Source organism: Amblyomma maculatum, chromosome 9, assembly GCF_055883805.1.
Source record: "Amblyomma maculatum isolate TAMU_Amacu chromosome 9, ASM5588380v1, whole genome shotgun sequence".
Classification (NCBI taxonomy): Eukaryota; Metazoa; Arthropoda; class Arachnida; order Ixodida; family Ixodidae; genus Amblyomma; species Amblyomma maculatum.
The window spans coordinates 57,213,035-57,229,493 of NC_139352.1; the positions used below are offsets into that span (position 1 = coordinate 57,213,035).

Genomic DNA, 16,459 nt, shown 5'->3' on the forward strand with positions numbered 1-16,459 from the left:
GATCGGCATCACGATCCGAGGTTCCCGATATCGGGCTGTGTTGGGGACAGCGCGGATCACGGATTGGGACAAGATGAGAAAGTTCACCCAGGAACAAGAAGAGGCGTCTGAGGAAGAATCGGGACGAGCTGAAACACAACAGACCTACACCGAATGGTCGAGGGACCAGAAGAAGACCCTCCAAAAATTTACCCAGGAAATCGCAACGACTTCGCAGACACCGTACGTGGACGCCAGACTGACCCACATGTGGGCGGCCCGGCACTCGTTAACGCGGCGATGGAAACGTCAGCGGCACAACAGAAAGCTGGCCAAGCGCATAGCAGCCTTGAACAAGCAGATCGCCGAGCACGCGGCCAAACTATGCAGGGAGAATTGGCTGAAGACCTGCGACGGCCTGCAGGGCAAGCTCTCGACGTGGAAGACGTGGTGCCTCTTGAGGCATCTGATCGACCCGCTGAGTAGCAAAACTGCGACCAATCGCAACCTTACCAAAGTATTGAACATGTACAAGGGAGACGGCCGCAGGCTCCTGGAAGACCTGAAGGCGAAGTACCTAAAGACCGAGAAGGGACAGTACCCGGAGCCAGAGAGGTACGAAGGACCCGACAACGAAGACCTGGACCGGCCCTTTTCCATGACGTAATTGTGGACAGCGATAGATCAAAGTAACAAGAAAAGTGCACCCGGCAGGGATGCCATAACATACAAACTACTCAGTAACATGAGCAGTAAAGCGGCCCGCGGCCTCCTAGGGCACATCAACGAAGCCTGGGAGAGCTCGCGGTTGCCGAAGGAATGGAAGGACGCCGAGGTCTGCTTCATTCCAAAGCCCGGCAAGGCCCTCACGATAGACAACATGCGGCCCATCTCCCTCACGTCCTGCGCGGGGAAGGTGATGGAGCGTATGGTCCTTCGCCGGCTGCAGAAGCACCTCGAAGAAACAGATCAGATGCCGGAGACGATGTACGGCTTCAGGCAACATCTCAGCACCCAAGACGTGATGATCCAACTTCACGAACTGGTCGTCAAGCCGGCAACGAGGCACACGCCGCGCGGGATACTCGCCCTCGACCTGAAGGGAGTGTTTGATAACGTGTCCCACGCGAGCGTGTTGCGGAATCTGAATATGACCAGGTGTGGCCGAAAGACATTCGACTACATCAAAGAATTTCTGTCAAACCGAACAGCGACCATCAGAATAGGGGAGGAGAAGTCAGACCCTGTCGAGCTGGGTGATAGGGGCACCCCACAGGGATCGGTCTTGTCGCCCCTGCTCTTCAATCTGGCCCTCCTGCCCCTGCCCGGTCTACTCAAGCAAATCGAAGGCGTGGACCATGCGTTCTACGCCGACGATATTACGGTGTGGACAGCTCGAGCCGGTTCTGATGCCTGGATGGAGGAAGCCTTGCAGAAGGCGGCAACAACCGTGCACGAGTACGCAAAGTCATCCGGACTGAGCTGCGCTCCCCAGAAATCAGAGTTGCTTATTATCCAACCGGGAAAATCCAAGAAAGAGCTGCCGCCGAACGTGATCGTCACCATCGACGGAACGGCTATCAAGCCAACACAGCAGATTAGGATCCTCGGCCTACTACTTCAGGCCGACGGGAAGGCACACGCCGCCGTCACAAAGATCAAAACTACAGCCGAACAGATACTCAGTATGATCAGAAGGGTATCTAATAGAAACCGAGGCCTTAAAGAGGACGATGTCATGCGCCTGATACGCGCATTCGTCGTGTCACGGGTTACCTACTCCGCCCCCTATCTCCAGCTGACGAAGGCGAATAGGGACACCCTAAACACGATGCTTCGTAAGGCAACGAAGCAAGCACTGGGCATTCCCATATACTCGTCCACACAAAGACTGCTGGACATGGGCGCCCACAACACGGTGGAGGAGCTCATTGAAGCCCACCTCTCTAATCAGAGAATCCGGCTCAGTCATACGAAACACGGACGAGCCGTCTTACGCAAGATAGGATGGCAGATTGAGCCAGTACCCCTCAAGGAAGCCCTTCCGGAAGACTGGAAGACGGCCATTCAGACCAAACCCCTTCCCCGGAACATGACGCCGGGCAAGGACGACGAGAGGCGCACCGCGCGGGCCAAAGCCATAGCCCGGAAGCTGGAAGAGAACCCCAGGGTCCTCTACGCGGACGCCTCGCTCCGAAAACACAGTGACCGTGCAGCAGTGGTGGTTACGTCAAAAGACAGGCTGATCGTCAGCGCGTCCATAAAGACAACAGACGCCGCAGTTGCAGAAGAAGCGGCCATGGGCCTCGCACTCGCACAGCCGAGCGTGGACACCGTGGTCACTGACTCAAAAACAGCCTACAGAAGCTTCCGCAGAGGGGTAATATCCTCCGCGGCCCGAGCCATTCTATCCAAGTGCAAGCCTCCGGGAAGAGCTATAGAGCTCGTGTGGGTCCCGGCTCACTCGCAGGTAGCAGGCAACATCATCGCAGACTACCATGCCCGAGAAATGTCAATCCGGGGCGAGAACGAGCCGGAAGAGCTACCGCATCCGGTTACCAGCTTTCGGGAAATTACAAGTATGTACCGAGAGGAAAGGTGCAGACTGCCAGAACCGCACCCCAAGCTCACCAGGCAACAACAGACGATCCTGCGCCGAGTGCAGGCGGGATCGCTTGCGCATCCCGTATTGATGAGCCGCATGTACCCTGCGGAACACGACATGCTCTGTCCTTTTTGTAAAAAAGAAAAGGGCACCCTGCCGCACGTTTTGGCAGAATGCAAACAACTCAAAACCCCCCCTCCTCCCCTTCCCGCCAACACCCCCAATCCCCAACCCCTTGAGCGATGGGAGACCTTGTTGTCCAGCCCCGCCCTATCGATCCAGCTCGCACTGACAGACAGGGGCCAGGAGCTGCTGGAAACATATGGGTCCCGCAACTAGGGAACCACCCCGTCTGGTGCAAGCATGCACCACCGAATTATTTCGGGCTTAATAAATGTTGATTCCTCCTCCTCCTAAAACAAAGGCAGTGGAGGTGGCTCAGCTACACTGCCAGTAGCAGGCTCGTGCATTTTCTTTTCCTTCTTCCTACAGCCACAACAACAACATGCAGTTTCGGGTGTTTGCGCGATTTCGTGGCTACTGTCCCGTTTGCACTTGAGCCCGGAATGAGCAATTGCTTCACAAAAGATTGCCGACTGCGCGTGCACCATGGTATTCACATCTGCCTCCCGTGAGCATCTCCCCGGTACGAATACTGTGACATGCGGCGATAAAACCTAAGGAACTAAAAACTTGAACCACCTAAGGCAAACACTGGCCACAGTGAGATCGCGATCTTGTTCCCCTGATAAGGCACGCGTGTAGGGTGAGTGGTTGCGGTTACAGCATGTAATCATTTTTCTATTTCGATTTTAAAGATAACCTTACCGCCGTTCACGTATGGACGCCACATGCCGCTATCAACAAATATTTGTTTGTGTCCGCTAGAGGGCTCGACTAGAGCTTCATCGTTCTGTTCTAATAGGCAGCAAGGATCTGGCTGAAACTCCGAGATCATCCGCACCGCTACTACGCGTGGCATACGACATAAAGCTTCACATCCTCCGGCCCAGGTGAACATGACTTCCATATTCCAACTTTTCACGTTCGGAGTTCCGACACTCACTACGAACCACAAATCTTGGCTCTGGCACACTCTGATAAGAGCAGACACATTGGGTGTGTAGGCACTCGAATTCCATAGATAGTAAGGATTCGTTAGAATCAGATAGCAACGAAATCGATTCATCGTTTTATCTGAGCTGTCCGAGTGAGTAATACGTTCAGGTGGGTGCTTCAATATAATTAATGGGAGTTTTTCGTCGTTTGTCGAGCGTTCCAAGTGTATGACTACACACATACGTGTGTATTCAAGAGTGCTCACTGCGCAGCTAGCCATGAGCTGTAAATTATGGAGATAGTTTTGCTTTTCCTTCCGCCATGGCACGGAAGGAGTGCACTCCGCGCCGCTCTCTGCCGCAGCGTTATTTTCTTGAACTTTACTGGCGCGAGTCTGCTGTTGCCCTTGCTCAGCTTTGCCCAAGATCACAGAAAACTTGCCTAGCAACTGCTCCAGCTCAGCACGTAGCGTGTGCATGGTTCCCGCGAACGCGATGGTCATTTCCTGCAGCTTCTCTTGATGCAAGCCAGCTTGTTCTCTGAGCTCGTTCAAGCGAGTTTCATAACCAGGCTGTTCGTTGTATGGGTCAATCAGCGATGTATTTAGAATTCCCGCCATGCCGTATGGGACGTTTCTAGGAGCCGCAGTTGGACATCGATGAAGGTGATGGTCTGCTCTCGATGAAGTCATGGCTTGGCTGCAGCCCGTAGCGTAGTGTCCCGGAAGGTCTCCGTTTAGAACACTGTTGCAGCAGCGTGAGCACGAGACTTCGTGAAATCTACACTCGTCATCGTAGTGCTGTAGAACGCTTGGCAGGGCACCCACGAAGTCGCAGCCTTGTGGTTCATTCCAGCAGTGCACCTGGTAATAAGAAAATACGTAGCACAGAAATTAGTAGCACAAAAATACGTAGACCGTGGTTCTCTCTACTCCAATTACAATTACAATTTACCACAGCCGTAGGAGTCATGAATGTTTATGGCCACCTTTCTTCGCACGGAAATAGGCACGTTGAGGGCAAGCGTTGGCCGCGACATCTCCACGCTCGTAACAGCCGTTGTGACGCCCGCCTTGGTGTTTGTGGCGTAGGAGTTAGGGTGCTCGAATTCCGTGCCCAAGGATGCCAGACCAAATCCCTGCCGTGGAGGCCGCTTTTCAATGGAGGCGAAAAGCAAGGCGCCCGTGTGCTTTGCGATGTCAGCGCACGTAAAAGAACTTCAGGTTGTCGAAATTGCAGGAGCCAGACTACGGCGTCTCTCATAGCCTAGCTCACTTGCTTTGAGACGTTAAACTTCATACACCAAACCAAGCCATAGGCCGTTGTGACAGCGGGAACTGAGGTCACAAAGCTTTTCGTTTTTGAAAAATGAAATAAACGTTTTCAAAAACACTTCATACGGCTTAGCTAAGTTCGCCTGAAAACAGTATTGGCAACATGTATTATGCTCGTGCCATGGTGCGTGAAAATAAACAGTTCTTTTCTGTTGTCTGGCCAATTCTCTGTCAGCGGTTTAGGCGATGGAGAACGACTATAGTCAAACGAAATTGTAATGCACCGGTCTCTGGCGCGCGCACCGTATCTTATTGAAAGTGGGCCACAGCTGTCGACGCCGCAAGGGACATGCCGAGACCTCGCCTGCTACGCTGTTTATTATATTTTAGTACAGCTTCGCTAATCCTGGCACGTAGCATGAGGAAATGCCATTATGAATTGGCATGTGCTTTTACGAAATACTAACTCGTTGCGCATTGAACATTTCACACGACTCGCAATTAATACAAGAACAATGTTTTCGAAAACACTGGCAGATGCTGGGGCTGAGATGTTTGAGCTGTTCTAAAGGGTAGTGATGATGGAGGAATAGGACACTTTAATCATTCAATTGTATGTGTGAAGCAGCAGTCGTAGGGATATTAGTTGAAGATGTGAACGCGAAGCCTGAAGAGACTGCAGGCTGTGGCGAGCTCGCTATTCCTGATATTCCAGAGAACCCGTTGTTGAGTTAGTCGTAGAAAGGAAAAGAAAAACAACTACAGCAGGCATGCACAGAAATGAGCATGAAGCACGAGACATGACAGTGTTTTGTTGCGTTCTTCACTTATGTTTGTATTGCGTACTTCTGAGCCGAAAGCTTCACTACGGCATTAAAAGTCAAGGTCTCCTTGCGGAGCATAAGGTCACACTGCACATGCGCGAAACCACAGGTGTTCAGTAGGTATACGTTCGCTGTGAGCCTCGCAGCTCTACATCGCCGCTGCGCTGTGGCGCCAGGATATGACTATGCGTACCGTCACTGCTGCACGTCGTCGGTTGCGACACTGAGGGGAGGGGGGGACATAGTGGCGGAGCGTGGACTCTTCGGCCGGACACGCAATGGCCAGCGATGCGACAATCGAGCGCGCGTACTCAGTTTCATCAGTACGAGAAACACTGTCCACGGAACCCGAGGTCGTGGCATGGTACAAAGCCAGCCAAGCACGTGAATATGCCAACCAGCGGGCCAAGAGAGCGTCCGGAACCCCATAACAACATGATGAACGTCTAGCCAAATGGTTATACATTCGACATGGGGTGTAACAATCGGGTGCAAGGACATTGGGTGTAACCATGTAACATTCTACATGGTTACACTTAGTAAACGATGTTACATGTTACTATGTCATGTCCACACATTAGGTTTAACCTAGATTTAACCGTACGCACTAGGTTTCACCAATGCTAAACTACCAGCAACTGTTTTGCTCAGCAATCCGCATGCATATCTCAAGCAGTTGAATGCATTAAAATGGGTCATTGCAACAAAACATTTATTTCGTCACTCAAGCAGGTCTAAGGAGAGACGTACTAGATGGCCGCTAGTCTATGTCTGGCGGCGACCTCATTAGCCCGCTCGATGGCCCGTAGTTGAATCTTTGGGTCCGAGCTGACCAGCACGGCTTCCCACTGCTCGGGAGAAGAGAGCTGTATTAATTCCGCCTGCGGCGGATTATTTGCGCAGTTCCACAGAATGTGATCGTATGTCGCTATTTCGCCGAATTTATTGCAGTTTGGGTTGTACTGGCCTGGGTACATCAGGGCAAGTACCGCCGGATTTAGGAGGGAGCGCGTCTGTAGTCCGTGCCAGGTAATTTCCTGCGCCTTTGTTAAGGATTTGTGGAGAGGCGGATATGTGCGCCTTTCCAGCCTGAAGTGGTGGGTCATCATCATCATCATCATCATCATCATCATCATCATCAAAACGTTTTATTTCCACCGAAGTTAGACTCCTTTTTGGACCCCCCGGCACGCAGGCCTAAGGGAGCCCTACTCAGACGCCTCGCAAACTAAGGTCTGGTGAAGACATATTGTTGCTTCACGGCCTCAGCCGCCAGGCGGATGGCTTGTTGCTGTTGAGCGCGGTTCTCGCTCCGCAGCAAGGTCTTCCAGGCTTCTCTATCTATATTTTGCTCTGTGCCCGGGCTGCCAGCACATTCCCAAATTACGTGGTCTAGAGTGTCCCTCTCCCCGCATGTTATGCAATCATCATCATAATCATCATCAGCCTGACTATACCCACTGCAGGACGAAGGCCTCTCCCATATTTCTCCACTTAACCCGGTTCTGTGCTAGCTGCATCCACTTGACCCCTGCGAACTTCTTAATCTCATCCGCCCACCTAACTTTCTGCCGCCCCCTGCTACGCTTTCCTTCCCTTGGAATCCAGTTTGTTACCCTCAGCGACCATCGGTTATCCTCTCTTCGCACTACATGTCCTGTCCATGTCCATTTCTTCTTAATTTCCACTAGAATGTCGGTAACTTGAGTTATTTCTCTGACCCACGCTGCACGCTTCCTATCTCTTAATGTTACCCCTACCATTTTTCGTTCCATAGCCCTCTGGGTTGTCCTTAACTTAAGTAGAACTCTCTTGGTTAGCCTCCACGTTTCAGCCCCATAGGTGAGTACAGGTAAGATGCAACTGTTGTATACTTTCCTCTTTAGCGATACCGGTAAGCTGCTAGTCATAATCTGAGTGCTTGCCAAATGTGCTCCATCCCAATCTTATCCTTCTTGTTATTTCCTTTTCATGGTCCGGATCTACGGTTACTACCTGTCTTAAGTAGACATATTCGCCTACTACTTCCAGTACTTCGCTACCTAATGTAAACTGCTGTTCCTTTCAGAGGCTGTTGAACATTACCTTAGTCTTCTGCATATTGATTTTCAAGCCTACCTTTCTACTTTTCCTGTCTTGGTCACCAATCATTATTTGCAGTTCATCCCCCGAGTTGCTTAGCAAGGCAATGTCATGCAATACTGGTCTATTTCCTCTTTAGAAATTGACACTTATACACAGAAGAGGCTTATATGATTATCATGAAAGGAAATTAACCCGTCCCTCGTGAAAATCGGGTCGGAGGGCTTGCGCGTGAGCCTCCTCGTTCCCCGGATTAGACGAGTGGGCCGGGACCCAGATTAGTTCAATTTCTCTAATCGGAGCAGGGATTCTTTGAAGAATGCGGAGGGAGGTAGACGTGATGCGGCCCCTCGCGAGATTGCGAATGGCTATTTTAGAATCACTGGATATAATATCAACGGACGTGTTTGCTATAGCTAAGGCTATGGCCGCTTCCTCCGCCGTCTCGGAGAAGGTGGTTGCGATTGATGCGGCCACAAACGGGGAACTGTTCACATTCACAGCGGCCAGTGCAAACGCTCGTCTCTGGGTATGCAGATATTCTGCCGCGTCTGCATTGACGTGTCAGCCGTACTTGGCATGTAGGGCGCGAGCCCTCGCCATGCGTCGACCTTCGTGGTGCGCGGGGTGCATATTCTTGGGCAAGGGTTTAGTGAATAGAGCTGTCCTAATGTGTGTAGGTAACTGCGTTTTCGCGTCCTTCTCTGGAAGTTGCTGGCACACGTGCAGTCTGTACAGGATGGCCCTTCCCGCGTTCGTGCGAGTGAGTCGTCCGAGCTGGGAGACAAGGTGTGCCTCGCACAGCTCCGATAGCGTGTTGTGAACCCCCAAGGGCCAGCAACCTTTCCGTAGACGTGCTGTGCGGGAGCCCAAGGGCAGCCTTGTAGGCCTTTCGGATTAGGCCCTCGACCTTCTTTCTCTCCGCGAATTGTAGTTGCAGGTACGGGAGGGAGTAGACAATCCTGCTCAGTACGAAAGCCTGGACTAATCGACAGAGATATTTTTATTTCATTCCTTTTCGTTTGTTGGCGATCCGTCTGATGAGTCGTACAGTCTGATTGACAGTGGCAATCAGTCTTGATTGTTTCGGTGTTTTTGCGATTGTTATGTATGTACATGCCCAGTATGCGCATGGTTTCAACCTCCCTGGCAAAAGTTTCCAGAAAACGAGGACATGAATGTTTGTTGCGGACAAGTGCCACGTTCTTTGGCGATCATAGGATTTCACTAGCTCACGTCAGAACCCACCGGTGCGATATTGAACTCAACAAGTCTGAGCTCCAGACACCGGCTAATAACAGAAATGTTCTCCGATTTCTGATGACGCGTCATAAAAACGTTTGTCCGCGCCACTCAGGATGGTACTAATCAAGGTCACCTGTTAAGTTTGCTCTATAGACTCCAAAGGTAGTCAACTGCTTGTGTCTAGAGCCAGCGCTATCTGATGTTGAATTAACAGGACTATGCGATCTTCCTACCAGCGCTATCTGATGCTGAATTAACAGGACTAAGCGATCTTCCTACCAGCACTATCTGATGATGAATTAACAGGACTATGCGATATTCCTACCCCCTTTCTTTAAAATAGATAAAAATTAGTGATACAGCTACGCAGGCGAGATTTTTGAGTGTTTTAGTATATTCCTTATGCCAGATATGACGAGTCTTTGTTCTCCATTTTAATTCGTTTGTTGCTTCTGTTTATATTGCATTCCCTCCTAGGCGCCGAATCGGAGTTGTTGAGCTAAAAATTTGTAGCGTTTGAAGCCTTTCTGTAAAGTGGAACTTCAAAAAAGGGTAACAGATTCTGCAGTCCACGAAAAGTCCTAAGGCTCGAGTGACGCTTCCACTACTATCGCCATAGGAATTGGGCCCCAGGGGCCTAGACGATATATATCAGTTTATTTGCGGCATTTCAGAAGAGAGTTCGCAGCGTTTGTTCGCATAAAATATACTTGCAGAGCCGTCCTGATTTTTAATAATATAGCGCGAGTGTCGACCAAACTGCTGGTCAGCGCCTTATAACGGCGATAAGCTTGCAACACGGTGAGAGTTCGCGCTCGCGCACGGAGGTAGAGCATCGTCTGCTTGGCTGTTCCGATCGCGAGGAGACACGCCCTGTCACAATATCTGCTCGCAAAAAAAAAAAAAAAAAAAAAAACAGAACAGAAAACAGAAAACAAATGTTGACCAGTACAACACAGTGCTCTTTGTTGCCTCTTGTCATGTTCCCAAGTAAGAGAGGGCTGCTGTAATCAGAATGCTCGTATTTCAGGCGAAATTTTTAGCGTGATGGTGTATTTGCTTTCTTTATTTTTTCCTACCTTAACTCCGTTCAGCTAGCTGTGGCCTGCCGTAATAGTAAAAAAAAAAAAAAAAAGGAAAATCACGTCAGACATATCTTATTCTTGCGCATGCGCTCTCTTGTGCGTCGGGTTTTCGCGAACAGATATTGTGGCAGGGCGTGTGCCTCGGGGATCGGAAGAGCTTAGCAGACGATGCTATCTCTAGCCATGTTGCACGCATATTGCCGTTATAAGGCGCTGACCAGCAGATTGGTCGACGCTCGCGCAATATTAAAAGTCAGGACGGCTGTACCTGTTGCTATTCACGCGGAACAGGAAATTTCATCATTCGCTTTTTTATGGTACTATCTGTTCTGTGCTGTCGTCGTTCGTCGCTGAGCGCGAGTGCTTGTGACGGACCAGTCTCGCGTCCATAAAAACGGTAGCAGAGACGCTTATCTCTGAAAAACGTAGGTGTAACCAATGTCAGACTTATATAGTTCTGGTACATTTACTTGTCATTCAAAGATCACAACGCCTTAAGCTGCTATCGCTCAGCTTTCTGACTTAATGGGAAAGCGTCGAAGCTTTGTCCAAGCGCGCAGAGCTACGAAATTTTCTGATTGTTCTAGAGGGTATAGACACCTTAGAAGCACATCGCTCGCGCCGGTAATTCGGATCAAATCTCTTTGTAAGCGAACAGAGTGGCTTATGGTGCGGAATCTGGGAGATGAACGTGATGAAACATAGGCGGGGACATATTGGCTCTTTTCAGCCACCTGAAGCACGCGCAGTTGATATCGTCTCCTCCCCCCGCCCCTGCACTCAGTGGCGCCGCAATAAGCATGGTGAGATCAGGAAGGAAGATTCCTTTGATAACTCAAGAGGCAGTGCCCTACTTTTTGAAGCTAGATCAGGGTGGCTCAGAACACGCAGCTACAAAAATAAATTTAACAATGGAGATGACGCATGTGCTGTATGTGGTAACTTCAGTGAAACAATTGACCATATTGTACTCGAATGTAATGGTATCCATCCGGAAGTTGATGCAGGCGCAGTCATTGTTCCTGAAGCGCTGGGGTTAGAGATAACAGTAGCCGGGTGAATAAACCGGTGGTGGAAACTAGCAAAAAACGACTGGAAGATTAGTGGCTTAAAAGCAGAGAAGTGACATAATGTTAGTATTTTAGGAACAAAAATTTAATAAATAGAATGATGGTTTAGTTAACCAATCTAAATCAATAATTAAGTTATAGGGAGAAAAATGAGCATGATAGCTACTGCTACCGCCTCGTTTCAAAGGGGGCGCTCCTATATTCCATCCATCCATCCATCCATCCATGGAAGTAAAGCGGTGGCGAAGGCTGGATCCAAAAGCGGCGTAGCGCGACTGCAGCTCAGCAACAGGTCAGGGGACCAAACACCCAAATAAAGGAATTATAAAAAATAGGTTTTACCTTGTTTTATGAAACAGGTAAGCTATTTTAATAAAATACTTCATTTTCTTTTTTAGCTTTGCAGCCCTCTTGATGCGTCCCCTTTTAACGTTGCATCGGCAATGGTGAGACTGCAGGCCTTGCTGTGTGCTTGCAAAGGAAGCAACGAAGCAGTTTCTTAACGCTGATTTCAAGCTGTCTGCGATAGCGCTCCCGGGAATGGTAGGCACGTACTACAGTCAAGCGCGATTTGAAGGTTATCGCGTGAGCGTTGACCAGCCTAGCACTCCAGGCACCTGGCGGCCGGGTTTGGAACATGAAAAATTATGATTTCGCACTCTTCTCTTGCTCGTTTGCTGTTCCAAACAACAATATTCACCCCCGCGACAAACTCACCGCCCTTTCTCTCTTTTCAAAGCTTCCCATTTATTGCGATAGTGTCCAGTTTCAGAAAATGCCAAAGAATACGTCGTGTGAACTACGATCACTGCCTGTTTGCAGGTACAAGAAAAAAAAAGAAAGAAACTGATAGCCCAACAGGGAGTGACGGCTGCTGAAGGAACAGCAAAAAGAGTGAGGGAAGCTGGCATGATACCTCCCTCGCCTCGGCAGAGAATTCTGGGCCATGACGTTGTTCATGTTCCCAGTCGACGCTCGCGGGATAACATTCAAATCGCGCTCGACTGTACGAAGTTAGCTGGCTTGTCTAAAAACGTTCCGGTTGCGAAGTTTTCGTCTTGAATGCAAGTTGCTTTTCAGGCATTGCCGTTAGGTAGGATCATTCCCCGTTTTTTAAGTTCGTCGTGTTCTTGTTCTACGTACGGCCAGCGCAAGGTCTTCTTGCGCCGTTGGCTTTTCGTTTCTTAAACCTTGACGCCTATAAAACTTAGCTATTGGCATACAAAGGACTGACGCACGTGAAACAGCGAGGACGTTATACGGTCGGTGTCACACTACGTTGTATCGCGCAGGACTTTCACACGTGAGCCCCTGTCTGCATGCGTAGTCATCCTTACTTGTACGCTGTGGTAACTTACATATGTTGCTCAGTGCTGGCTTTGTTGTAGGTTTGGCTGGTATACTTTTCACTGTATTTGTGGGCTTGGTATTGTATAATAAAGCACGACTATTTCCAGCTATACTTGATCGACACTATTGCGAATTGTGCGGTCACGCCAGCACTTAACAGGTCATGCTGTACAAGTATGTTGAGCCTGTCCGTTTGGAAGAGGTTCTGGTTTGCTGGGTTTGATTGACAACTGTACTCAAACAGCAGGATTCGAGCCCAGTAGACTGACAAAGGTTGGAGAGTGCGGAAATGCGCCATTTAAAAGGACGGCCTCGAAAATACGGCAGGGTGCATCTTGAAATATGACGCTTTATAATTCGCGCCAATGTTATACGTAGTTCTGACATTCAACGTCACTAACTTTAGTTGAGCCCGCAATTTTCAAGGAGCGCTGGAGTGACTATGAGCCGCCATGATTTGAACATATATGGGCGTCTACGGATCCTTCGCTACCAGTGCACAGATACCTCGGAATAAGTGCAAGCCGCTGGATCGTGCATTTCCCTCCAGTTTCTGGCCAATAGTGTGCCCTTATCTTAACGCTCTCAGCGTAATCAAACGGTATCAATATTACCACTCTCACTCGTAAACAAATTCAAACGCGCTGCGTGCGATGCATCGATAGACAAAAAGAACGGCAGAACGCGACAGAAATGACATCCAGATCACAAGAAAGACTTACTTTCAAGTTGTCCACTGTCCTAGCAGACATTACGATCTTCTGGCACTCTTCGTCTTGGAACGTTTCCTCGTCATAGGGACAGACACCTCGGCCATAGCGGAGGATTCTGTTGTAGCAAGGCTCGCACAAAGCGTGCTCACAAGGCAAGAGCACCTTCTTCTTGGGAAGCACCTGGCACAGCATGCAAATGAGGTAATGCGACGCATCCCCTGCGAACCGCGTCGGCCGCGAGTTGACGCCGAGTATGAATCCTTGCAACCGATACGAATTGCCGCTTCCTTGATCCGCCATGACGATCTGTGGTGGACACTCGTTGTACCAGGAGCGCCTCGTCTCAATTCGGAGTGTTGTTGTTGTTGTGGCTGTAGGAAGAAGGAAAAGAAAATGCACGGGCCTACTACTGGCTCTACAGCCGAGCCACCTCCGCTGCCTCGTGCGGATAGAAGAGAATATAGAGAAGAAAGAAAAGCAGAGGGAAAGAAAGGCGCGCGCCGCAACAACAGCCGTCGTCCACCACCAGCGGTGGCGTGTGCAATGACGGCCTACAACAGATAAAAATTCGGTGCAAGGCCAGCCCCCGCCACAAGCAGCGGTGACCCACCTGCACCAGCCCCATCAAGGCAGAGCACCCCTTCGGAGTGCCACGAGACTGAAGGCAAGGTCAATGCTGGAAACGCTCCTTGCTAGGTGGCTAGCGATAGCAAGCCATTATGTCGAATCATGTCGCATGCGAGCAGTGAGCTGCTTCTGTTTTAAATTACGCTTGGTGTGTTGTCTCGCCAGTGATAATGGAGCGGCGATTACACCGCCTGCGGCATTCCGCTGTTGCTTTCAATTGCGCGCTTGCTTTTTCAGCTATAGATGGAAATGGAAGAAGGAAAAAGACCAGAGTGCATATCTACACGTATTTCGGTGTAAAAAGAGTGGATAAATTCAGGCTATTAGCAAAATGACACTGGTAGCGTTCCAGGTGAAATGCCGGCGAAATCATTGCAACGCCATCAAGTAATAATGTGTAATCCTTCGATTTTAATAAATGGAGAAATTAATTCATCGTTGGTGCTCTTTTCATTGTGCTTTCTCAGCTTTCACGATACACATGTCTCGCAGTATCAACGGATGTTTTGATACTTGCGAATTCTTTCGCAGAGGAAACCCTTTCCAGGAAATGATAGGCAGCGACATGATGGATTTTTAAGAATTTTGGTTCCTCAGTCGTGGCTTAAGAACAGTCGGCATAGGCGATCGCATCAGCTGGATGAACAAGCATAATTTTTTAGGGCTGCGAAAATTGTGATTTCTTAAATTATGCTACAGATCTTCATATTTTGTTTCTAGTTTTTCTTTCTAGTCGGCAGTTGTGAGTTTACCACGCCTACAATTTTTTGTTTCTGGCATTTCTCTCACATAAGCTTTCCTGTCAAGTGCCACCTGTCGTGTTCTTCTGAAAGGAGAGTGGGTGGGGAGGGCTTAGACAGATGAAGCTGCGGTTGCCAAATTCAGCATCGCCTCTCTCTATCGTCGATGAAAAAAAAAAAACCTTATTTGATGATCTCGTCTCACTCAGTGGCTGACAAACTGTGTCCATCAAAGGCTTCAATGTGCCTTCTACTTTACAGGTGGACCCGCCTCGTTTAATGGCTCCATCATCCTGTGACAACTTTTACAATTCGTAAATATAGAGCACAGAAAGGTCGATAAGAAAAAACGTTTTCAGTTTAAAAGGCCCCTCTAGTTTTCGATATGTGCGAGCAGGTCAGATACCGAAACAGAAATTAGAAGAACCAGGTCAGAGATAAAGCATTTTGCGGTACTCTTAGATTATCAATGGCAGCGTAACACTAACGCTGAAGTGGAAAGCTATAACAGCTACAGCTTACCGGTGCTCACCTGTGAACAAAAACGTGAAGGCTAGCGAAAAGATTTAACGGATTTAAAGAACCACGCAGAGGGTTGTGGACCGGAAAATTGTAAGTGTAACATTACCATTAAACATGCCGAATGGGTCAGAGAAAAGACGCGACGTAGTGGCATCCTTGCAGAGGTCAAGAAGGAACGGCCGTAGGACGCTCATGTAATGTGAAGGCGAGATAAACAGGCGATAAGACAGGTATTCGAAGGGAAAGGAAATGTAGTTGGGCGTGGCACAACTTTAGGCAACAGATGAGACTAGGAAGATTGCGGGGATAAAATTGTTGCAGCTGGCACAGAACCGGGTTAATTGGATTAATATGGGAGAGGTCTTTTCTCTGAAGTGGATACAGTCACGCTGGGGATGATGATGACCAATGAGCTGCATTTTGATACTCAATGCGAACTGCTCTGTCGGAGGAACAAGTCCTTATGCAATACTTCCGTGTGTTATCGGTGCGACATGGACATATTGATAGCCACTGAAGCAGCCGTCGACCGCCCGCTATGAGCTGCCCGTGGAGCCTGTTCCGTAAAGGAAAACTTCTCATGACTCTTCTATCCTATGACCCGCACTTCGTAAGACTATGCCTGGCTATGACCAACTCAGACGCCTTCTCGCGTCCAACTGAAGTTTCCCACCCTGCACGACGTCTTTCTCTGCCCGCCTCTAACCGTCACCAGGACGATGCCCTAATCGCCTTCAGTGTGAAGCCACTGACCGTGCCACTAGAAGAGATAGAGCTGGAGATTGATTGCTGCATAACTAAATTTCCCTTCTCTGTCATGTTGAAAAATACGGTATCCGAGCTTGTGGCTGGTGAGCTTTAGTGGATATAAGCTGCAACACCCACGCAGCGAGTCAGTTTTAAAGTGATTTTTCTTCCGCCCCATTTCTTGCTCTTCCTTGCTCTGCTTGGATCTTCTCTCTGACTATTGCCCTTACCGCGCTATCTGTGTCAAATATGCGAATCTCATGCGCCAGGTCAGTAATTTTCCTGTCCTCCCGCGTCCTGTGGCTGGTTCAATGCACCGATGAGAATGTTGGGATAGACTTCTTGGATCCCTTTCCATGTCTCATTCCTGCAACCGCCGGATCGTCGCCGGTATTGATTGCCATACTCGTTACAGCGAGACGGCTGCTACATCCTCGGCTGCTACACATCTCCATGTTCCTGCTTCCCCCTGTGATCCTTCTACATGGGCCCGCACAAGTTACGATCATTGACAGAGGCCACCAGTTCACCACCGATG

General features: G+C 49.4%; 1 protein-coding gene across 1 annotated transcript; it reads right to left on the minus strand.

Annotated features, from left to right (window-relative positions):
• Positions 1-3,014: 3,014 nt before the first annotated feature.
• On the minus strand, positions 3,015-13,588 carry LOC146179119 (uncharacterized). Its single transcript, XM_084578808.1, has 2 exons — positions 13,295-13,588; positions 3,015-4,505 (listed from the first exon to the last, which is right to left on the minus strand). The coding sequence occupies exons 1-2, from the start codon at positions 13,583-13,585 to the stop codon at positions 3,378-3,380; spliced, it is 1,419 nt and encodes a 472-aa protein (XP_084434934.1). The 5' UTR covers positions 13,586-13,588; the 3' UTR covers positions 3,015-3,377.
• Positions 13,589-16,459: the final 2,871 nt, after the last annotated feature.

Bases quoted from the DNA above. Each gene is read 5' to 3' on its own strand.
- LOC146179119 (XM_084578808.1), bottom strand. From the start codon at position 13,585: ATGGCGGATCAAGGAAGCGGCAATTCGTATCGGTTGCAAGGATTCATA. The intron at 4,506-13,294 runs GTAAGTCTTTCT...TCTTATTACCAG, and splicing joins GGACAGTGGACAACTTGAAA to GTGCACTGCTGGAATGAACC.